Here is a 21,674-nt window from a genome sequence, read left to right as displayed (position 1 = left end):
TCTAGTTTCGGTAAGGAAATAAAGGAAGGATTCACCGGAGCGCTGTGTCGTCCGCAGGGTACGGAAGGCAGAGGTGGGGCTGTCGGAGGGGTTGAGAGGAGCTCCGGGTGCCACCAGCTCTGGGATGGGGACAAAGGACTGTCCTCAAGGGACAAAGGACTGTCCCCAAGGGACAAACCACCACCGCAGCCACCGCGTTATGAACTCATTTATTTTTCCAGCTTGCTGGGGGATGTCAAGCGGTGTCTGGCTGGAGGAAGAGGAGGAGGAAGAGTTGAGTTAGAGTGGGGATGAAGCAGGGGGACAGTTCGAGAGGGGAGGGGACACTCACCCTGTCCCTTTGGCCTCAGCCTCTCCGTGCCTTGGGGACCTTGGGGAAGATGATGTGTCCCTGCGAGGTGACGATGGCCTCAGTTGTCCCGTTGTCACCTAGAGAGCGGCGGGCTCCTGCGGAGGGGCAGGGGGTCGGTGTGGGAAGTTGGGGGGGTGACAGGTGAGGGGGTGACAGGCGGGGGGGTGACAGGCACCCCCAGACTCACGTGAGGGCACTCCCAGCTGGCAGGAGGGCCGGCAGGGCTCGGGCTGGGCCAGGTGACACACCGAGGCGCTGCAGGAGATGTACACCTGGGAACGGGGGTGGGACTCAGCAGGGCTGGGGGCCGCCCCGAGAAGGGGCTGTGACCCCCCCCCCCCCCCAAAAAAGAAGAGTGGGGTCCTCATTGCAGTTGTGGAGTTGGGAGAGGAAGACGCGGCACTGCCACCCTGAAAATGTGGTGGGACGGGGGATTGGTGACACCGGGGGGCTCAGGGGACAACGGGGGACATCTGAAGCCCCTGGCCACCCCCGGGGCGATGCTGCAGGCCCCCCACCTCTCCCTCCAGCGCGGCCATGGACGGCGGCTCCACGAAGGTGAAGGTGGAGATGACGAAGCGCTGGTAGTGACTGGGGAAGGGCAGCTGCGCTGTGGCCGGTCCCACCGGCACCAGCTGCGTCCTGTAGTTGTCACCCGTGTAGGGACACCTGGGTGTGCGAGAAGGACCCTCGGTTGATACAGCGACACCCCCACACCCTCCTCCTGCCCCCCCACCACTCACCCATCCACCAGGATGGGCCACTGGGGCTCGGCAGTGCCGGCGGTGCCAGGGGACGCCCAGCACTGGTGCAGAACCAGCACCAAGTTGGGGTCCGTCTTGTGCAGCAGCCGAACCTCCACGTAGACGGGGTCCCGCAGCACCCGCACCAGCGGGAAGTCGCCCTCGGCGTGGTACGAGCTGTAGCTCTCGTCTGCGGGGACGATGAGGGGGTGAGTGGGACACGAGGGGACACACGGCAGGGACAGGGCGGGTGCTCACCAGTGGCGATGCGGAGCTGCAGCCCCAGCGGCCCCTGCACGGCCAGGGGGGTGACGGTGGGAGGGACGGCCACCTCCATGTGGAGCGGCAGCAGGTCGCTGGCGTTGTAGATGCAGCGAGCTTGGAGGCTGGGGGGGCAGAGCAGAACTGGGTGTCCCCCCCCGGCATCTGCCAGCACCCTGCAGTGTCCCCAAGGAAGGGGGGACCTGCCTGGGGGTCCTGGTGGCAGCAAGTGGGTGTACAGGTCTGGGGTGCTGCAGGTGGATGGGGAACAGGATGGGCATTGCTGGGGGAAGTCCCAGGTTTACTCCCCCCTCCCCTTACATGTAGGTGCTGTCGCGGGTGATGGAGCCGCGGGGGGACCCCTGGACATCGATGGTGGAGATGAGCTGGTTCTCATAGACCAGCTGGTCCTCGATCACCTGGGGGGGACACGCACGAGGTGTCAGTGTCCCCAGAACGCTCTGAGCGGCTCTCTGGGGGGGTGACGCCCCCGTACCTGGACGGTGGTGCCGCACTGGGTGACGGCGAAGCGGAACATGACGAAGGCGTCGGTGACGCGCAGGGGCTGGCAGCCGGGCTGCGCGCTGGCCAGCCGCACGCTGTCCAGGTTGTAGGGCTGGGTGACGAGTCCCCGCGGCACCACCAGCACGAAGTGACCGTCCAGCAGGCACTGCACGGTGGCTTGTGACACGAGGGAGTGACCTGTGAGCACCTGTCACCCCCTGATGAAGACGGGGTGTCCCCAGGGACCCCCGCAAACGTCCTACCTGTGTTGCCGTAGTAGCAGGGCGCCATGCGGTCCATGTCATCGTAGCAGCATCCCGCCTGCAGACACGGCTCCCGGCCCGGGGGGGCCACGCACGCCATCCTCCCCACCGTCACCTGGCACTGCTCCCGTGTCAGCTGCGTCCCTGCGGTGGCACAGAGGGGACACTGTCACCCTGAGTATCCCCCTACCAGTGTCCCATCTGTCCCACTCCATGTCCTTACCTGCCCCTGCAGAGGGGTAGAAGAGAGCCGTGGACTGCAGCAGCCTAGGCTGGGACTGAAGCCCAGGGTGCAGTAAGCCAGGCTGGGCTTGGGGCTGGAGTCCTGGACTCACTAAACCCGGCTGAGGCTGAGCCTGTAACCCAGGGTAGACCAAACCCGGGCGGGACTGGAGACCCGGGTGTGTTAGGCTGGGTTGGGAATGGACCAACCCAGTTTGGCTCTGCAGAGCTGAGTGGACTAAACCAGACTGGGGACTAAGGTGAGACAGCCCAGTTTGGCTCTGGAGCCCAGGGTGGAGGAGACCAGTTTGGGACTGGGTCTGAAGGCTGGGACGAGTTAAACCAGGCTGGTTTGGGGGCTGAGCTCCTGGGCGTACAAAGCCAGTTTGAGTTTGAGCACCAGCGTGTGTTAAGCCAGACTGGACACCAGGGTGCACCAAACCAGGCTGGTTTTGGGGCTGAACCCCTGGACGAAGAAAAGCTGGTTGGTTTTGCGCTCCATGGTTCACAAATCCAGGCTGATTTTGGATCTGAACCCCTGGGCGAAGAAAACCTGGTTGGTTTTGGGCTCCAGGGTGCACAAGCCCAGGCTGGATTTGGTTTTGAAGCCCTGGACGAAGGAGGTGTTGGGTTTGAGCTCCGGGGTGCACCAAACCAGCCTGGTTTTGGGTCTGAACCCCGGGACGAAGAAGGTTGTGTTGGTTTTGAGCTCCAGGGTGCACAAGTCCCAGCTGATTCTGGGTCTGAACCCCTGGGCGAAGAAAACCTGGTTGGTTTTGAGCTCCGGGGCTCACAAGTCCCGGCTGATTTTGGGTCTGAACCCCTGGGCGAAGGAGGTTGTGTTGGGTTTGAGCTCCGGGGCTCACAAGTCCCGGCTGATTTTGGGTCTGAACCCCTGGGCGAAGGAGGTTGTGTTGGGTTTGAGCTCCAGGGCGCACCAAACCAGCCCGGTTTGGGTTTTGAAGCCCGGGCTGGGCTGGGAGCTGCATGCCTGGGCGTATGAAGCCCCCGTGGGGCTGGAGCCCTGGGCGAGCCTGGCTAGGCTGGGACTGGAGCCCTGGGTGCAGTAGGACAGGCTGGGTCTGAGCTATGGGGTGTCCCCGCTCCGAGTGGCTTTGGGCAGAGATTTGGGGTCCCGAGTGGGCGAGGACAGACTGGGACACGTGGTGCAGGAGGCCAGGCTGGGACAGGGGGACAAGGACATTGGTCTGGGGCCGGTGGCCGGTGTCACCACGGCCGGGCTGGTGCTCGGTGCGGGTGTTGACGATCTCGTCGTGCGGCGTCTGCGGACACGTCATGTTGACTTGGTAGGAGGCCACCAGGACCCCGCTGAGCAGCAGCTCCTCCAGCTGCACCCTCAGGACGTACCGGTCCTCCTGTGGCAGGACAGGAGGGGCTGTCACCTCCCAGCCTGCTGGCAAAGGGAGGGGACAACGGGACAACGGGAGGGACGGGGACATCACCTTGACCAGGACGTGGCAGCCCTCGTAGCCGGAGGAGAAGATGACGGTGCCGTCCGTCCCCGTGTTGAGCCAGTGGAGGCAGATGGAGCAATTGGCCACGTCGAAGCGGGTCCCAAATTCATCTGCGGGGACACGGTGGGAAGGTGAGGTGACACAACCGTGCGCCGCGATGCTCACACCCCCCCCATGCCAAAAATCCCACCCAACCCATCAGGCTGATCCCATCAAGGATGGGATCCCATCAAGGATGGGATCTTCCCCACCAGCACCCCGCAGCACTCAGGTTTTGGGGTAACCCTAAAGGTTTTGGCACATGTCACCCCAAAAGGAGACCTGGGGGGGCAGTTTCTCACCCAGGACCTTGAAGCGGACGGTGCGGCCGGGGGGGGGATGCGCCAGCAGCTGCATCCCGTGGTCCCCACAGTCGTAGCGGTAGCGCAGGAGCGAGACGGCGGCTCGGGGACCCGGGGGCAGCAGCAGCAGCAGCAGCAGGAGCGAGCAGCCCCGTCCCATGGCGGTGACAGTGACACCGGGGCTCGCCTGTGGCTCGGCGCTGGGCACGGGGATTTATAGGGCTGGGAGGTGGCGGGGGGGTCAGATGACCGGAGGGCCGTGCCGGTACGGTGCCCGGCCAGGGCTCCGCGCTCCCCTGCCACTGGCGACCTCGGTGCCCCCGACCGCGCTGTCACCTCCCGTGGCCGTGCCGGGGTCACCAGGGAGGGACACGAAGCTGTTTGTCCCGCGGCGGGAGAGATCGTCCTGCAAACGGGGAACGGGGACCGCAGCGACCGGGACGGGGCTGGTGTGTGTCCCCCCGCCTTGCCGCCAGCTGGTGAGGACAGCGATGGCATCTGGGGACAGCTGGAGCACGTCACATCTCCGGTGAGGTCTGTGGACAGACAATGGGGTAATTGTCCCCAGTTCCCCCCTTGGTGGCTGCACACCCTGCGGGCAGTGCCACCGGGAACAGAAAATCCTCCGCAGGGCCCTTTGTCCCCCGGGAGAAGGGACCTCGGTCCCCTGGGGTGGCTGATTTGGGGGTTTCTTCTCCCCCTGTTTTCCAGAACTTTCCTTTCTGGGTTTTATCTTGATTACAGACTGAACTAAGTCACCCCCGCCCCGGTGCCGCTGTGACGGTCACGGCCACCTCCTGCCCCGCCACGTGCCAACCGCGACCCTGTGCCATCCCCTGTCCCAGCGTTTTGGGGGGTTCGATCCTCCCGTCCCATGGGAGTCGCTGTTTTTGGGGGAAAAACCCACCCCGATCCCACCATCTCTTGGTGCTGAACCCCGGTTATAGCGAAAGGGTGCGCAGAGCTGGGGGTTTGGCTATAGCCCCCCCCCAAAATCTTAACAGCCTCATTAAACAGCGATATCAGCTCCAGTGGCACCCCAGCCCGCCCTGCGCCTATAGATGTACCTATAGACACATTGGGGTCCTCCCCCGTGCTGTCACCCGGTGTCCCCACCCCACAGGCACAGGCAGTGCCGTGAGCAGGGTGCATTTATTGAGGAGGGTGACAAACGGGGTGACCCTGGCCCCTTCCCCCCCGCAGCCGTCACAGCTTCACGGTGCTGGTGGGACCCAGCTGCAGCTCCAGGAACTGGATGATCTCCTGCCACGAATGCTCCTGAGCTTTGGCGTGGGCTTGGGCTTCACCCCCCCAAACCACCGGTTTAGGGGTGCCCCGAATGCTGGAGACGCTACAGAGCGGGGAGCAGGGGGGCTCAAGCAGGTGCCCGGCCCCGGGGTAGGAGAGGAGGCGGCAGCGGGCGGGCGCCATCCGCGCCATGGCCAGCTGGGCGAAGAGCTTGCTGTTGAAGCTGCGGTCGGCCTCCCCCACCACGAAAAGGACCTTCCCCCGGATCTTCTCAGTGGGGATGGCCGAGGAGCTGTACATGGGGTCCTGGGGGTCCCCAAAAATGGCTGAGTTGTCCATAGCCCCCATCTCGGTGAAGACGACGCGTTCGATGAAGTAGGGGATGGAGGGGATGTGGAGGTCCCGGTAGAGCAGGGGGTTGCCGTGGAGGAAGGCTGTGCCGTTGATCCACACCGTGGCCACCACTTGCGGGAGGAAGGTGGCCATGGCCAGGGCCACCTCTGCGCCTTTGGAAACTCCGATGACGCCCAGGCCGGGGCCTCGTACCTGTGGCGGGGGGGAAATGGAGCCAACTGGCAGCACCGCTCACCAGCACGTCACCGGGATGTCCCCAGGCACGAGGACAACCCGTTGGCTGGGACATCGCTGGTCACCGAGACGTCCTGCTCACTGGGATGTCACCAGGACATCTTGTTTATCAGGATGTCACTGGTCACCAGGACATCCCATTCACTGGGACATCCTTGGTCACCAGGACATTCCAACGGCTGGGACATCCTTGGTCACCAGGACATCCTGCTCATTAGGATGTCCCCAATCACCAGGGTATCCCACTCACTGGGATGCCCCTGGTCACCAGGACATCGTGCTCATTGGGGTGTCACCAGGACATCTATCACGATGTTCCCAGGACATCCCGTTCCCTGGGATGTCCCTGCTCACCAGGACACCTTACTCACCAGGACATCCCCCATCACCAGGACATCCCACTCACTGAGATGTCCCCAGGACATCTTGCTTATCAGGATATCCACAGGACACCCCACTCATCACAACGTCGCCAGGACATGTTGCTCTCCAGAACATCCCTGGTCACTAGCATGTCCCACTCACTGGGATGTCCCCAGAACATCTTGCTTATCAAGATGTCCCTGGTCACCAGGATACCCACTCACCAGGATGTCCCCATGACTTGCCGCAGGGCTCACCTTGGGCTGCCGCAGCAGCAGCTCAGCCGCCTCCTCGAAATACTCCATGTCGAGCTGGGCCAGCGTGCAGGGCAGGTCCTCGTAGGCGAAGAAAGCCAGGGCCAGCACGGCGAAACCCCGGGTGGCCAACAGCCCCGCGCGGAACTCGATGAGGCCACCCGCACCCCCAAACAGGTCGATCACCCCCGGGAAGGGTCCTGGTCCTGCGGGAGGGACCGTGACTGCAGGGGGAAGAGGAGCCACTGGTGCCACCGCAGGGCGTCACCGCTGGGGAGAAGGACAACCAACCGAGGGGACCCGCACCCCGATGCTCACCAGGTGGCAAGAAGAGGGCCCCGCGGACACGTCCCTCCCCGATGAGCACCCGCTGCACGCCGGGACCCACATACCACCGCTCGGCCTCGCAGGACGCCAGCAGCCGGTCCTGGGGACCGGTGACCAAGCAGAGGCCATCGAAGACCTCAAGGTGCAGCAGGAAGGGGCTGCCGACTACGTCGCGCTTGACCAGCCGTCGGAAAAGGGTGTCGGGCTGCAGGAACCAGAGCAGCCCCATGGGCCAGACGCCGGCGTAGCTGCCCCCCAGGGCGGGGTGGCGGCCGGGGTCCACCTCGCCCGCCTCGTCGGCGTGGAAGAAAGCCCGAGACTGGAAGACGTGGCCCTGCTCGTCCGCCAGCCATGCCCGCAGGGTGACGAGCTGCGACGGGGACAGTCCCCGAACGTGCACCTGCACCGGCCGGTCGGCCAGCGAGGACTGCGGTGTCACCGTCACCTCCACCATGGCGCACCTGGGGATGGAGGCGGGTGTCACCGCTTGGGGATGGCGGTGGGGTGTCCCCCTTCCTCCCCAGGGACGCTGGGGACACGGTGAGCACCCCATGGCGTTCACAACTGGGTACTCAGTCACCTTTCACATCGTACTCTTTAATTCTGCTACCTGTAATCATTTTTCAGTATTTCATAAAAATCTGGCGTGTCTGTTTCTTATCACAACTACAAGAGTCTAAACACTGTTTGTCCTACATTGACATGGCTGTCGTGTTCAGCTATTCTCATTATTACGTTTAGTTGATTTTTCCTTTAAATGTAAATTATCTTAATCACAGTTATGGATTGGATATCTATACCTCTTGGAGGATAATGTCTAGAAACGTTTATGTGTCTGCTGTAGATAAAGCCCAGCAAGGTAAGTCATTGTAGATGCAATTCAGGTCTGAATTTACAGTGGGTTAAACCAGCCAACGCTACTTTTGAAGTAGCAGCTCATAAAGGTAAATAATATTCCATCAATTATTTAGTTAATAACCCACCCCTCCCTCCCTGCTCCCCCCCAAGGACACACAGCACTGCACCCCCCAGCACCCCCATCCCCGACCCTCCCCCAGCACCCCCCAAAACTTGACACCCCTTTTCCTTCTGTTCCCCCACCCCATCCTCCCCCTCTGCACCCCAGGGCCGGACATGGGGAGGGATTTGGGGGTCAGGGCCCGCCCCAGTCCCACACACCCACCGTTTCAGCAGCCAGGCCACAAAACTGACCCCAGCAAAGCCATAGCCCAAGTCCAGTCTGGGAGGAGACACCTCGTTCCCCTGCGTCCCCCCGAGCAGGAAAACAGCCCCCGGAGCCCCAACCCCCCGGGGACGGGCCCCGGGCCCCCCCTTACCGGCGAGGCGCAGGCTAGGCTGGGGCTGCGGCTCTGGGCGGGATGGGGGGACAGGACTCTGCCCGCCCCACGCTGTTATCGCCTCGGTAAACATTAACCCGGGGAGTGGCGAGGGCAGAGACCTCCTGGCCTATGACCGGAATGCCTGCCCCCCCACGGCTCCGCTGGGCCCCCCATAGTTCCACCAGACCCCCCCACCCCGCTCAGGACACCTCTCACTGGGAACCCCGTAATTCTTGCCCAGCGGGTTATCAGGACGTTACGCCCCCCTTACCCCCCATGGCCGCTGCTCCCCCTGGGGCCACCAGCTTGTGTCCCCCCCACCCAGGGTGAAGCTCTGGGCCCACATATCAGCCTTGTTTGCCCCCCCAAAGTGACACCCTTGTCCACCCCGGCCCACCCCTCAGGCTCCCAGCCAGCTCAGACACAGCCCGCAGCAGGAATGCAGAAAAGGGCGTTCAGAAAACAAGAAAAACCAGGAAAACTTAGAAATCCTTCTTGTTTTCCCCTCCCGAGTCCCTTCCAGCTGCACCCGCCCCAGAAACCCAGCCCACACTCCCAGAGAGGTGACAGGAGGCATCAGGTGTCCCTCTCCTTGTGACAGGGGGTAACAGGCTCAGGGGACATGGGGACCTGAGGCTCTGTCACTCCAGGATGGCCGAGGGAGCTCCAAAGTGGAGCCACCAGCCCCTAAGTCCTCAGAGGCAAGTCCAGCTCAGTTCCTTTTCATTTTTATGAAGAAAAAGCAGATTTGGGCAGGTGAAGCAGTTCCTCCAGCCCCTGGTTGTCACCCACACAGGACAGGGGGGTCCAGCAGCCGATTCCTGCCCCAATGTCCATCCAACACAGAGCATTGTCCCCGGGGAGCGGGGGGACCCACCGAAACCCGCGGTGCCGCGCTCCCCCTCTCAATCCGCGGCTGTTTTGCGCCTCACGGGTGTTTTCTGGAGCAGGGCCAGCGTGTCCCGCTTCTCCACCCGCCGCAGCTGCTTCTTCTTGGCCCGCTTGAGCTTCAGCGGGTTACGGATCTGCATGAGGAAGGGGAAAAAGGGGATTTCAGGCACAGAAACTGCACCCTCGGCAGAGGAGCGAACCCCCTGCTAGAACTCCTCAGTTCTCCCAGTGCTGCTCGACAGGGAGAGGAACTGGAGCAAGCTGGAGCCCAGTTCCCAGGCTCTGGAGGTCACCACAGTGTCCCCAGCCATGAGCGGGGTGTCCCCAGGCACTCACCACTTGGACAATCTCTGCTTTCCGCTCGTTCTCCAGCCGCCGCTTCAGGTTTTCTTCCCGGCGACGCTTCTTCTCCTGCGGGAAACGGCACCAAAAAGTTCCCCGCGGGTCCCTCTGGGCTCAAACCCAACCCAGCGTCGCCCCGCGGCTGCGGCAGCACCAGCAACACCCGCCCGAGCGTTAAATCCGCTGCACAGAGCCAAGGCAGCAGCTTTTGTTTCCCTGGCACGAGGTCTGAACTGTCCGAGCGAGTCGATTCCGAGTCGGTGACTCGCAGCATGTGAGCGTTGCAGCCGGGATTTGGCAGGAGGAATAAACCGTCCCGGCTGGGGTTTGTGCTCACTGCGGTAACACCACGTTGAAATTCTGATGCCTGTAGCTTTGGTTTTAAATATATTTATATCTCTGATGTATCATCTAATGGCCTCAAGTTGCGCCAGGGGAGGTTGAGGTTGGATGTGGGGAACAATTTCTTCCCCAAAGGGCTGTGGGGCATTGGAACAGGCTGCCCAGGGCAGTGCTGGAGTCACCATCCCTGGAGGGCTGGACAGACGGACATGAGGTTCTCAGGACATGGAGCAGTGCCGGGGGTGGGGGAACGGGTGGACTCCATGATCTTGGGTGTCTTTTCCAACCAACACGGTTCTATGACTCCTCTTACCTCTTTCTCCCTCTGCTTCGCCTCCTGCAGCTGCCGTGCCAGGTCCTGGACCAGCTTCTTCTCCTGCCGCTCCTTCATCTTCCTCGCCCAGGAGGAGCGAAGGGCCTTGTCCTGGATCATGTGTGAGAACCTGGGTGGGCAGAGAGGCCATGTCAGGGCAGAGCCCCCCACAAGCCCCCCAGCTCAGCCCTTCCGCTAACCTATTAATAGCCCCAGACCCACCCTATGAACGCATCAACGCAGCCCAACTCAACCCACCCCCAAAACAGCCCCGTTACCCAAAACTGTCCCCCCACAGAGCCTCCCCATGAGACCAAGAACCCCCAATCAGACCTGCCCCCAAAAGAGACCCCCCCAGAGGCCTGGAGATCCCCCAAACCCTGGAGACCTCCCCACAGACCTGGAGACCCCCCCCCACAAGCTTGAATACCCCTCGAATTCTGGAGACCCCCCTCGAACACTGGAAACCGCCCCCCGAACTGCGGCACCTCCCGCTCCCACCTCTTCTTGCCCGGGTCCTTCCACACCCTCCCCGATTTGGGCCGCCCCCGCGGGATCGCGGGCACCGCCGCCGCCGCTTCCTTTCGATTCTTCGCAGCTTTACGACGCCGCCGGGCCGGTGCTGGAGCCGGTACCGGTACCGGGGCCGCCCCGTTGGGTCTCTCGGGCCCCAGGGCCGCCCCGCTCTCCCCCTCCATTTTCCACGTGGTCTCTTTCCCGCGACGGCGCAGCGCGATGACATCACAGACGCGCCGCACCAGCACCACCTCCGCGCATGCTTAGAGTGGAAGCGCGGCCACGCCGAGCCCCCGACCGCCATTTTGGTATCGGGCAACACCTCCCTCCCTCCCGATGGCGCAGGACGGGTGGCCGCCATGTTTGTTCCGGGCACAGGCCGCCATGCTTGTTCCGGGCAGTCGTGTACCGGTGCCCGTTATCCCGTTGCGACCGCGGCTTGTGTCCGGTGTCCTCCACTCCCCCCAACTCCCACCCGGGGCGGCCCCCGTGGGGGAGCCCCGGAGAGACGCGAGGCCTGAGCTGGGGGGAGAGGCCTTTATTGGGGGCCACGCAGGGGAGAGGGACCAGGCCCGGGGGCACCGGGGGCGTCTCAGGCCAGGGGGCACCGGCGGGGTCTGGGGCTCCGGTTCTACCGTGAGGCCCGGGGAGGTCCCCCCGGGCTCCGGGCCCTCGTGTGCGGGCGGTGGCTCTGAGCAGGACGCGGCTGCAGGCTCGGGCCCGGCTACATTGCCTGGGGGAGCAAAAGGGAGATAAAAATCCCATTTTGGGTGATGCAGAGGGACCCCCGGCCCATCGCCCCTCACCATGAGCGTGTAGTTGTGCTGCCGCACGGCGGCACGGCCGAACGTCACGGCCGCCACGGCCGCGCAGAACTCCAGGAGGCTGAAGAGGACGAAGATGGAGTCCAGCCCGCTGCTCAGCATCTGCCGGGGGAGGAGGCGGCACAGGGTCAGGACACCGGTGCTGAGGGACCTGGAGAGCCCACCCAGTGCAGTCTCCCCATGGAGCAGGAACACCCAGATGAGGTTACACAGGAAGGTGTCCAGGGGGTTGGAATGTCTGCACAGAAGGAGACTCCACAACCCCCTGGGCAGCCTGGGCGAGGCTCTGCCACCCTCACCCCAAACAGGTTTCTTCTCATATTCAAGTGGAACCTTTTATGTTCCAGTTTGTACCCATTGCCCCTTGTCCTGTCACTGGTTGTCACCAGAAGAGCCTGGCTCCATCCTCCTGACACTGCCCCTTTCCATATTGATCCCCAGGAATGAGTCCCCCCTCAGTGTCCTCTTGTCCAGCTCCAGAGCCCCAGCTCCCTCAGCCTTTCCTCACACGGGAGATGCTCCACTCCCTGCAGCATCTTGGTGGCTGCGCTGGACTCTCTGCAGCAGTTCCCTGTCCTGCTGGAACTGAGGGGCCACAGCTGGACACAAGATTCCAGGTGTGGTCTCCCCAGGGCAGAGCAGAGGGCCAGGAAGAAGAAAAGGACCCATGGATCCCACTTGCTGCCAGCGTCCTTTGTCCCCTTCCCCCAGCCACATCCCCACAGTGGCACAAAGCTCAGGGCCCGCGAGGTCCCACCTTGTTCTCTGGGTTGAAGCACCACTCGGGTTTTGGCTGATAGGGCAGGGTCTTGTCGCAGCCGGGGACGTTGCGGCTGATGGCCGTGGCGTGGAGGAGCATGGCCACCAGCGTGCTGAGGGCGACGGCTGCGTTGACGACACAGCAAGTCTTCACCTGGGCGGGGGTGTCACCTCGTGTCACATCAGCCACCAGCGGTTCCGTCCTTTCTGCTGGGAGCCATGCGGGTGACAGCGCGACACCCACCCCAACCCCTGCGAGGTGTCACAGACACGGGGAGACGCCACCTGGGGCGGCCACCCTCTGTGACACCTTTTGTTCCCATCGCCCGCGAGTGGCTCCACCGGGTCCCAAGTGTCTTGTGGAGACCCTGAAGCGTGAAGGTTTGTTGGATGGGGGGGACTCGGGCACCTCCAAAGGGTAAGACAGGCCTCAGGTAGGAAGGGAAGGGACAGAGGCAGTAGAAGCAACAGGGGAATGTGTTGTCCTCCCCCTTACCAGCAAAATGTTCTCTCGTTTTTCACTTTCCACCAGCAAAGAGCCTGAGAGCAGGAGCTGCTCAGAAAACAGAAGGGGGTCAGCAGCGAGACACCCATCCCAGCACCCTCCCCGTGTTTGGGGCTGCCCAGAGGGGACAGCCAGAAGATGTGGGGTAAGAGGACACCCTGGTGATGAGAGGATCTGGTTCCCGATGGGACGGTGAGGGGGTGACAGCCGGGAATGTCCCCACTCACCAGGAGCCCGAGCCAGAAGAAGATCCCGCTGGCCACGGGCAGGGACGGGCTCCCGTGCTCCGCCAGCGTCAGGATGATCCCGAAACAGATGTGGACGATCCCGCTGAAGATGTGGATGATCTGGGGGAAGGACGAGTGAGAAGGGCCCCCCCTGTCTGGATGTCACCATTGCTGTTGGCTGTGTCCCATCACACCACGGTGATGAGAAGGGACCGGGGACAACGGGCACTGGGCACGGCAGCACGAGCTGGTCCCAAACATCCCATCCTCCCCAGGAGAACCTCCAGAACCACCCGCCGGGGAGAACCTCAAACAGGACAATCCTCAGTCCCCGTTTTGTCCCCGAGGTGCCCCGTCCCCCCGCAGGGGACCCCGCGTCTCACCCCCAGCACTTTGGGCTGAGCTCTGCGGAAGCCCAGGACCCGAAATGACGTCCCGGCGGGAGCGGGGGGCTGGGGGCCGGCGGCCAGCTGTGCTGCGCGGGGGTCGCTGGCCGGGATCACCTCGGTGATGATCCTCACGCCGCCCGAGTCGGTCACGGCCGCGGCTGCCATGGCGGCCCCTTCGCTCCCCGAGTGTCCCCGGGAGGTGGTGGCCGGCAGGGACGCGGTCCCGCCGCCCTTTGCTCCTTTGATGGAAATCTCGTCAGGCTCCTCTTGCTCAACGAGGGATTTTTGCCAACGGAGGGGAGAGAGTTTGGGAAACACCCCGTGAGGGGCTGGGCGAGCGTACCTCAAGATGGGGAATAAAGGGAGGAAAACAGGACATGACACAAATATTATAAACCCCACTGGTCTATAAAGGTCTCAAGAAAACTATTTTATTGCCTTTTTTATTGTCTTTGGGGTTCTCCTTCCTGTGTGAGCGCCTGGATCCCATGGATCTGTCCCCATTGGGGACATCCCCCCCGCAGGAGTGAGCCCAGGGGAGGTGACAGCGCGGTTTGGGGTGACAGCCCGGTGTGGGGTGCTGAACCGAGCCACAGTGGTTTCCAATAGGAAATGAGAGCTCAGCCTGGGAACGGAGCCACCACACATGGCCCCGAGCCCCCCGGGGCCCCTCCGACCCCTGCCAAAAAACCGCCGTTTCCTTCGTGGCCGCCATCTCCATCTGCTCACCGGGGTTTGGGGGTCTCCACGGGACCCCCTGGATGCCCAAGGGGCACGGGGTGGGATGTTGTGGGTGCTGGTGCCATCCCTGCTCATCCTCATCCTCCTCTGTGGGACTTGGGTCCCCTCCTGTGGGTCCCCCCAGTTTCTGGGCTGGAGAAGGGGACAAGGGACAAAGGGGACGAGTTTTGACACAACCTGGACACAGGAGGTGGTTTGGGGACGCAGCACTGGGTTTTTTTCCCCCCTTGGGTGCATCAGATGTCCGACCAGCATTTTTTTTGTTGGAAAAAGGGTATTTCGGTCCAAGGTCCCGGTATCTCAGCGTGGCCACCGCAGATGTCACCAGGATTAGGGACCTGTCCCCATCGCAGCTCCAGGCTGGTCCCACCTGAGCATTTTAGGAGCAGGTTTTGGGCATCGCCTTTTCCTTTCCTGCGGCCCTAGAGGGAGCTGAGACACCTGGTTTTGGGGACAAACCTCCTCCAGAGCCGGGAGGAGGTTGAACCCAGATACCTCTTCTTCTTCCGTTTCTCATCACCGCGCCCCTCGTAACAAACTCCTGAGCCCCACGGAAACACCGGGATCCCCTCTTAAGACAAGAAACGGGTTTGGTTCCCAGCCAAAGCCGTTACGGAGGGATTTTCCTCCCAAATCCGCCTTTTTTGGGGTTCCCGAACCATTCCCGAAGCTGCAGCTTTTCAGGCAGAAAAAGCCGTGACTGTGGCCGGGTCATGGGAGCGAAAACCCCCTTTCCGAGCGAGGTGTCCGTGGAAACACCCCCCTTTTCTCTCCTCCAAACGAAGGCAGGTCCAGCTGGGGTGGCAGGAGCCCAAGGCCGGTTGTTATAGTTTATTTTGGAAGCAGATGCCAGAGGAGCTGAAGCTTTTAAGCAGACGCGGGAAGTGGCAAAGCTGGAGCCGTCCAGCCCTTTGTTTGCAGGAATTTTTGGCTTCGCTGATATAAACAACACGTTCCTTGGGGTTTTATTTCTTCTTTAGGTTGAGTTTTGCTCTCCCAATAATGAGATTTTTATCAATATTTCTGGTTTTGCTTTTAAATCCCCCCCAGAGCCGCTCGGATGAAACTTCTACCCCACCAGCACCATTTTTGGCACGACCCCCCCATGGCTGCAGATTCACACAGTGGTGGCACCAGCAAAAGTGTCCCTTGTCCCTTAGGATGTCACAGGATGGATGGGGGAAGCCTGGCGGGGTGTTCAGGTTCATGAGCGTTCAGCAAACCCCCCCCAAATCCCTTCCCACCAGCACAGCACAAGTTTATGAGCCTGATGGAACCAAACATTCCTTTTCCAACCCAAAAAAGCCCTTTTTTGCTCCCAAAGAAAATAGAAATGGTTCTTAGAGCGAGTTGTGCTTCCTGTGGAAAGGAAAACAACTTTATATCCCCATAAAAACACCCCAAAGTCAACACTGTGCTTTGCCTCCAAATGTTTCTGGTTCTCACAGGGCTCTCACCGTACTGGTTCCAGAATGAGAAAAACCACGTTTTTTAGGGGTTTTTACATTAAAAAGCAGCTGCGTTTTCCCTGTGCTGTGCCACGGGGAGCCCCTGGGGCACACGGCTCCTGTGAAACCCCCTAAAGGCTTTTTGGGGGGGGTTTATGCTGTTTTTTGGGGTGTGAAGGTGACAAAAGTGTCCCCAGGTGTTGTCCCCAGCCCCTCTCTGGTCCCTGTCACCTGCTGTCCCCAACCCTGAGCGGTGCCCACTCCCACACAGGAGGTTTCAGGGCTGCGTAGAAATACACATATAGAAATTAAACCTGTTCTACAGAGGCTTAAAACACCCAATTCCTGCATTTCCTGGGAAAACTGCACCTAAAACCAATGAAATAGCAGAAAACCTTGAAATCCAGGAGAGAGAGCATTTGGGTTTAAATAGCGAGGGGCTCTGGGTTTAAACACCGAGGAGCTTTGAGTTCGAAACTTGAGGAGCTCTGGGTTTAAAGGTTTGGAGGTTCTGGGTTCAAAAATTGAGGGGTTCTGGGTTTAAAGACTGTGGAGCTTTGGGTTTAAAGATTGAGAGGCTCTGGGTTTAAAAATTGGGGGCTTTGGGTTTAAAGGTTTAGGAGCTCCAGGTTTAAAAACTGAAGGGCTCTGGATTTAAAGGTTCTGGGTTTAAAGACTGAGGAGCTTTGGGGTTAAAGATTAAGGAGCTTTGGGTTTAAAGCTTGTGGGGTTCTCGGTTTAAAAATTGAGGAGGTTTGGGTTTAAAGATTGGGAGATTCTGGGTTTAAAGACTGAGGGCTCTTGGGCTTAAATATTGAGGGGCTCTGGGTTTAAAGATTGGAAGATTCTGAGTTTAAATATTGAGGGTTTCTGGGTCTAAAGATTAAGGGGCTCCAGGTTTAAAGATTGATGGGATCTGGGTTTAAAGACTGAGAAGCTTTGGATGTAAGAATTGAGGAGCTTTGGGTGTAAAGATTGAAGGGCTCTGGGTTTAAAAATTGAGGAGCTTGGGGTTTAAAACTAGCGGGGCTCTGGGTTTAAAGGTTTGGATGTTCTTGGTTTAAAAATTGAGGGGCTTCAGGTTTAAAGATTGAGGAGCTTTAGATTCAAAGCTTAAGGGGCTCTGGGTTATCATCATCCTAACACCCCATTTCCCTGGAAGGGACATTTTGAAGCCACAACAGGGATGCTCTGGGGGGGAAATAGATCCCGATGCTGGGAGGGGATGAGCCAGGAGGGGACCCCACAGAGGGACCCGCCAGCCTGGATTTGGGGTGTCAGGGCTACATGGTGGCCCCTCCAGGGCTGGAGAACCCCACATCTGCCTCGGAGATGCGGGACAGTGTGGAGCCATAATGGGCCGTGAACTTGGGGTGAGCGGAAAGAGCCGGTTCATCCTGCTCCCCCCAATCTCTGGGGCTTTTTCTACCCAACCGCCTCATTATTTTTTCAGAGCCGGGACCAGAAATAACTGACAGTGAGTGAATAATCCATGAGGCTCTGGCTGAGCAGCCTGAGCGCCGGCAGGGCAGGGCGGGGGCTGTCGGAACGGGAAAAATAGCATCATAATAATAAAGAAATTAAAAACAAGCTGAAGAAAATAAAGAAAACACTAAACACACAAGCAAACAAAACACACACGCACATTAATTTGGCCCAAAAACTAAAGAGATGGTTCCAACAGGCATTCCCTGCACTGGGGCCGGAGGTGACATTTGGGGGTGGATACTGTCCCCAAATGGTGGTGGGGGAGCAAAATCAGGCAGAGACCCCCCCGCTAGGGTACCCATAACTCACCAGATGCTCCCACCCCTCCGAAAAATCAGCACCGGGTTCTCCTTCCTCATCTCCATCCCAAACTCTGGAGCTGCTCTGTAAATAACCTGCTGGATGCTCATCACCACCCTTACTCCTCGTTAGCTCCTCAAACACCCCCCCCACTGTGGGGTAATTAATGATGGGAGTCAGTAATGAGCTTGTCAAACCTCTCTGCTGGTTAAAAATGGGCCGAGAGCTCTTTGGGCTCAATTCCCCCCCCCGAAATAAGTGATTGTTGAGGGGTCATTGCACGGGTGAGCGCTCATTGTGCCCCCCGGCTGTGTGCCCATCACGTGGGGAACGGGGACCGTGTGTCACCCATGTCCCCGTGTCACCCCAAGGAGCAGCTCCAGCCTGGGGACAACTCCTGGGCTGGTGTCATCATCATTGTCACCGTCATCGCCGCCGGCTGCCCAGCTGCTCCAGCAGCGCTATATATAGCCAGATGTGCTCTGATGTGTATGGGGGGGGATTAGGGGGGTAGGTGGGACCAGATGAGGGTGATGGACATAAGGGACCCCCTGAATGTGATGGACAGTGGCTCTGCACCGTGGTTTTCAGCTCCCAAACCCCCCGAATGAGGAGACACAGGCTTGGGCAGAGCGTTTATTTGGAAGATAATTCAAGCTGGGCAGGTAGGAGCCGAGGTAGATGCTCCAGCTGCCCCCACACAGCGGGGGCTCTATGGGGTGTCTGCAACGTGGCCACCAGACCCCGAGAAGCCCTTGAACCCCAAAATGAACAAGCCCCAGCAGCCAACCGGGGATTTACGGGCAGAAACACCCCACGAAGCATCCCCCGCAGAAATCCCTTCTCCAAAGCAGGCGGCAGGCAGAGCCCCGCTTTGAGACACAGCAGATGGGCAGGGAGGGGGCAAATTTGGGGTGCTCGCTGGCTTTTTGGGGGGTACCAGCATGTCCCAGCCTGCAGCGTGGCAGGAGGAGGATGCTGCAGCTCTGGGGATGGTTTGGGGAGAGTAGAAGCAGGATCCCTTACCCAAATCCTCAGCGCCAGCACCTGGCGAGATTTTGGGGATGCAAAGAAACCCAAGAGCTGCTGCTTTTTTTAGGGGGGGGTCAGGGCTGGGGGGGACATGCTTTCCCGGGGCGGGAGGCACTGGTGGCAATGGGAGAAGGTGTGACATGCTGCTGGGAACCAGCCCGGCCGCGGCTCCGCTTTAACTGGGCTGCTCTTTGGGGTCGTAGATCACCTCGGTGTAGCTGGGTGGCTGTGGCAGCTCGGTCAGCGGCACCGCCAGGTCCCCCTGGGTGGCACTGGGGACGATCAGCATGGCCTGGGGGACAGCAGGGGGTTGGGACGGTGCTGGGGGGGGTCCGGTCGGGGCTCAGCCCCTTCGTGCCCCCCTTGCCCTACCTCGTTAGAGCTGAGACGGGTGGCCCGGCACCAAAAGTTGGCGGTGGCCACGGCGATGCAGAACTCCAGGATGGTGAAGATGAGCAAGACGATGGAGATGCCGTTCCCTGCGAGCTCCAGGGGGGGAAAAAACAAACCACAAAACATCAGCAGTGCACAGGAGGAGGAAACCCCACAGGACAGGACCCCCCCTCACATTTTGGGGCAAGGATTTTGGGGTTCACCTCCTCCCACAAGTCCTAAGCACCGCAGCCCTGGCTTTGAGGGTACCGAGGTCTCACCCAGACCCCCCTACCTCACCGTTTTTACGGCTTATAGAGAGAAACGGGCATTTCCAGGGCGTGAGTCATCTCCCGAGGTACCAGCCTAAAATAGGTCAAGCGCACGGCACCGCGGCGGCAGATGGGCCCAGGTCGGGGTGTCACCGGCCATGGGGTCCCTGATCCCCAGGGGTGATGGGGTTGAGCCCCACCAAGCCCCCTTGTCCCCTTGGAGGGCTCAGGGGGAGGGAGAACAGCCCTTGGTGGGGATGGAGAAGGGGCCAGGGATGGAGAAGGGGCCAGGGGAGGGTCCCAGGGACTGGGGGGGGCTGTACCCCCACTTACCAAGACCAGGTAGCTGTAGTAGTCGAGGCCGGAGCGGTAGAGCCCGTTGAGGTTGAGGTCTACGATGAAGGCGACGATGCCCAGCAGAGCGAAGATGGCGCTGATGACGTTCATGGTCTGGCTGCCCTTCACCTGTGGGCGCCCAGAGGTTTGGGGACAATGGCAGACCCCAAAACCCGTGGGGACACCCCCCCCAGGAGTCTGGACACAGATCACAGCTCAGGCTGTCCTTGGGGTCTTTTTGCTTCTCTCTCTCCCATTGCTCGTTGACAGAAATAACCCCAGCGCGAGCTTTACATTTGGGTTTGCTCTGAGGGGTTTTACCCAGGGATGAGCTGCCCCCTCCCACTCACCCCCCTGCAGTGTCCCCCCCGGGGACACTCACCGCACACTCCGTGGGGCTCTTCTCCGCCCCGATGGACAGGCAGCCGGAGATGATGAACTGTGCCAGGAGAAACGGGGACAATCAGCTGCCACCAAGGTCACCCCGAGCCCCCCAAGACCCCACCCACATCAACAACCTGCCCACAGCTTTTGGGGGCACGGTGACCCCCACTTTGTGCATTGTCAGTCCTGGAGTTTTAAGGCTGCTGGACCAGAACCCACTATCCCTGGGAGCCGTGGGACACCCGTGGGCATCCCCCGCCGTGGGCATCTTTCCCCAGTGGGCATCCCCCTTGGTGGACATCCCCCTGCGTGGGTATCCCACCCCGCTGGACACCCCCCGTGCCACGCACCGACACGCCGCCCAGGAAGGGGATCTCGCCGATGACGAAGACGGAGGTGTAGACTTTGGTGAGCGTGGTGAGGATGATGCCGAAGCCGATGTGCATGAAGCCCGTCATGATCTGGATGGTCTGGGGATGGGACAGGGTGACATTTCCCCCGCCCCGCCCTGGGGATGGGGGCGTCCCTGTCCCCCCGCTGCTCCAGGGCCTGTCCGAGGGGGCAGAAATCCCCAGGGAAGGGGCAGAACCCCCCGGGGAAGGGGCAAGGGGGGATTTTCCAGGGGTACCACCCCCCCCAAAAAACAACTCACCCCCATCACTCGGTTCTTGCCCTTGGGCAGCGTCTCGGCCGTGTACATGACAGCGCGGCTGCCCAGCCGCAGGTTCCCCATCCCCTGCATGGAGGTGGCGGGGGGCAGCGGGACCCCCCGCCCGCCCCGGCCCCCGGAGCTGCCCCGCTCGGTCCCCGCGGGGCCGCCCCCGCCCCACCCCGCCCCACCCCGCCCCTGCGACCTCCCATTGGCTCCGCGCGGCTGACGTCAGAGCCTGCAGCATCCTCGGGCCGCCGCCCAGCCCACGGGTGGCCCCGCGACCCACGGCTGGACCCCCAGGCCCACGGGTGTCCCCACGACTCACGTGTATCCCCCAAGACTCATGTATGTCTCCATGACCCACGGGTGTCCCCACGACCCATGGGTGGACCCCACGACTCATGCATGTCCCCATGACTCATGCACATCGCCAGGATCCACGGGTGCCCCCACAACTCACACGTGTCCCCACGGGTGGACCCCAAGGCTCACTCATGTCCTCATGACCCCAGGATCCGCGAGTGTCCCCGCGAGTGGACCCTACAACTCATGCATGTCTCCACGACCCATGGGTGTCCTCATGACCCCCAGGGGGACCCCACAACACATGCATGTCCCCCATGACCCACGGGTGTCCCCACAACTCACACCTATCCCCACGGGTGGACCCCAAGACTCACACATGTCCCCACGACCCACAGGTGTCCCCATGACCCACAGGTGGACCCCACAACCCATGCATGTACCCCACGATCTATGCATGTCCCCATGACCCACAGCTAGACCCCACAACCCACTGGTATCCCAAAGACACAGCTGGACCCCATAACCCACAGGTGTCCCCAAGACCCACAGGTGTCCCCATGACTCATGCATATCCTCATGACCCACAGGTGGAGCCCCCTCCCCAGCTCTGCCCACTCACCGGTGGCCAAGGGACACAGATGGAAAAGGGGGTGCCAAGGGGAAGAAGAGCAGCCCCACACTCCCAAACCCACCCCACCCATGGCTGCAGCCCCCGTGGGGAGAGGAAAGTGGGGTACAACCCTCACAGAGACACCCCAGCTGCAGGGGGGGCTGCTCACTGTTGCTCCCCCAGTTCAGGGAAGGAGCCCAGCGCCCTGTGTCCCCACGGGGCAGGATGCTCAGACCCCCACCCACAGCAAAGTGGGGTGTCGGGGGGGCAGCACTGCCCCAACACACAGACTCTGCCCCCCCCGGCCTGTTTACAGCAGCTCAGAAGGAGAATAAAAAGCAAAC

The 21,674-nt window shown here is 61.2% G+C and overlaps 5 protein-coding genes across 5 annotated transcripts; all 5 read right to left on the bottom strand.

Annotated features, from left to right (window-relative positions):
• Positions 1–346: 346 nt before the first annotated feature.
• On the bottom strand, positions 347–4,321 carry ZP1 (zona pellucida glycoprotein 1; the record flags this gene model as incomplete). The annotated part of the gene is made up of 12 exons (XM_080345311.1): positions 347–447; positions 540–624; positions 871–1,021; positions 1,096–1,285; positions 1,354–1,481; positions 1,678–1,775; positions 1,853–2,037; positions 2,124–2,267; positions 2,347–2,512; positions 2,855–3,721; positions 3,809–3,930; positions 4,162–4,321. 12 exons carry the CDS (start codon positions 4,319–4,321, stop codon positions 347–349), a joined length of 2,397 nt encoding a protein of 798 aa, XP_080201437.1.
• Positions 4,322–5,190: 869 nt separating this feature from the next.
• On the bottom strand, positions 5,191–7,536 carry LOC308041467 (acyl-coenzyme A amino acid N-acyltransferase 1-like). The gene is made up of 3 exons (XM_080346152.1): positions 6,933–7,536; positions 6,618–6,820; positions 5,191–5,955 (listed from the first exon to the last, which is right to left on the bottom strand). The coding sequence occupies exons 1-3, from the start codon at positions 7,492–7,494 to the stop codon at positions 5,368–5,370; spliced, it is 1,353 nt and encodes a 450-aa protein (XP_080202278.1). The 5' UTR covers positions 7,495–7,536; the 3' UTR covers positions 5,191–5,367.
• A 1,284-nt stretch (positions 7,537–8,820) lies between these two features.
• Positions 8,821–11,071, bottom strand: CCDC86 (coiled-coil domain containing 86; the record flags this gene model as incomplete). Its single annotated transcript, XM_080345310.1, has 5 exons — positions 8,821–9,306; positions 9,509–9,583; positions 10,170–10,299; positions 10,671–10,947; positions 11,008–11,071. The coding sequence occupies 5 exons, from the start codon at positions 11,069–11,071 to the stop codon at positions 9,187–9,189; spliced, it is 666 nt and encodes a 221-aa protein (XP_080201436.1). The 3' UTR covers positions 8,821–9,186.
• Positions 11,072–11,350: 279 nt separating this feature from the next.
• On the bottom strand, positions 11,351–13,554 carry LOC308041376 (membrane-spanning 4-domains subfamily A member 15-like; the record flags this gene model as incomplete). The annotated part of the gene is made up of 6 exons (XM_080346005.1): positions 11,351–11,418; positions 11,492–11,611; positions 12,267–12,422; positions 12,765–12,821; positions 13,001–13,120; positions 13,384–13,554. 6 exons carry the CDS (start codon positions 13,552–13,554, stop codon positions 11,410–11,412), a joined length of 633 nt encoding a protein of 210 aa, XP_080202131.1. The 3' UTR covers positions 11,351–11,409.
• Positions 13,555–18,573: 5,019 nt separating this feature from the next.
• LOC308041177 (membrane-spanning 4-domains subfamily A member 12-like) lies at positions 18,574–20,504 on the bottom strand (the record flags this gene model as incomplete). The annotated part of the gene is made up of 6 exons (XM_080345692.1): positions 18,574–18,690; positions 18,771–18,884; positions 19,376–19,507; positions 19,761–19,817; positions 20,113–20,232; positions 20,415–20,504. 6 exons carry the CDS (start codon positions 20,502–20,504, stop codon positions 18,574–18,576), a joined length of 630 nt encoding a protein of 209 aa, XP_080201818.1.
• Positions 20,505–21,674: the final 1,170 nt, after the last annotated feature.

Source organism: Nesoenas mayeri, assembly GCF_963082525.1.
Source record: "Nesoenas mayeri genome assembly, chromosome: 5".
NCBI classification, from domain to species: domain Eukaryota; kingdom Metazoa; phylum Chordata; class Aves; order Columbiformes; family Columbidae; genus Nesoenas; species Nesoenas mayeri.
Note: the sequence above shows the minus strand (reverse complement) of the source record. Positions and strands in the feature narration are given on the sequence as shown.

What these genes read in the sequence shown, in the direction of transcription:
- LOC308041467 (XM_080346152.1), bottom strand. Translation starts at nt 7,494, where the DNA reads ATGGGGTGCTCACCGTGTCCCCAGCGTCCCTGGGGAGGAAGGGGGACA. An exon ending in GGCCCTCTTCTTGCCACCTG is followed by an intron (nt 6,821 to 6,932) that starts GTGAGCATCGGG and finishes TCCCTCCCGCAG; the next exon opens with GACCAGGACCCTTCCCGGGG. An exon ending in TGCTGCTGCGGCAGCCCAAG is followed by an intron (nt 5,956 to 6,617) that starts GTGAGCCCTGCG and finishes CCCCCGCCACAG; the next exon opens with GTACGAGGCCCCGGCCTGGG.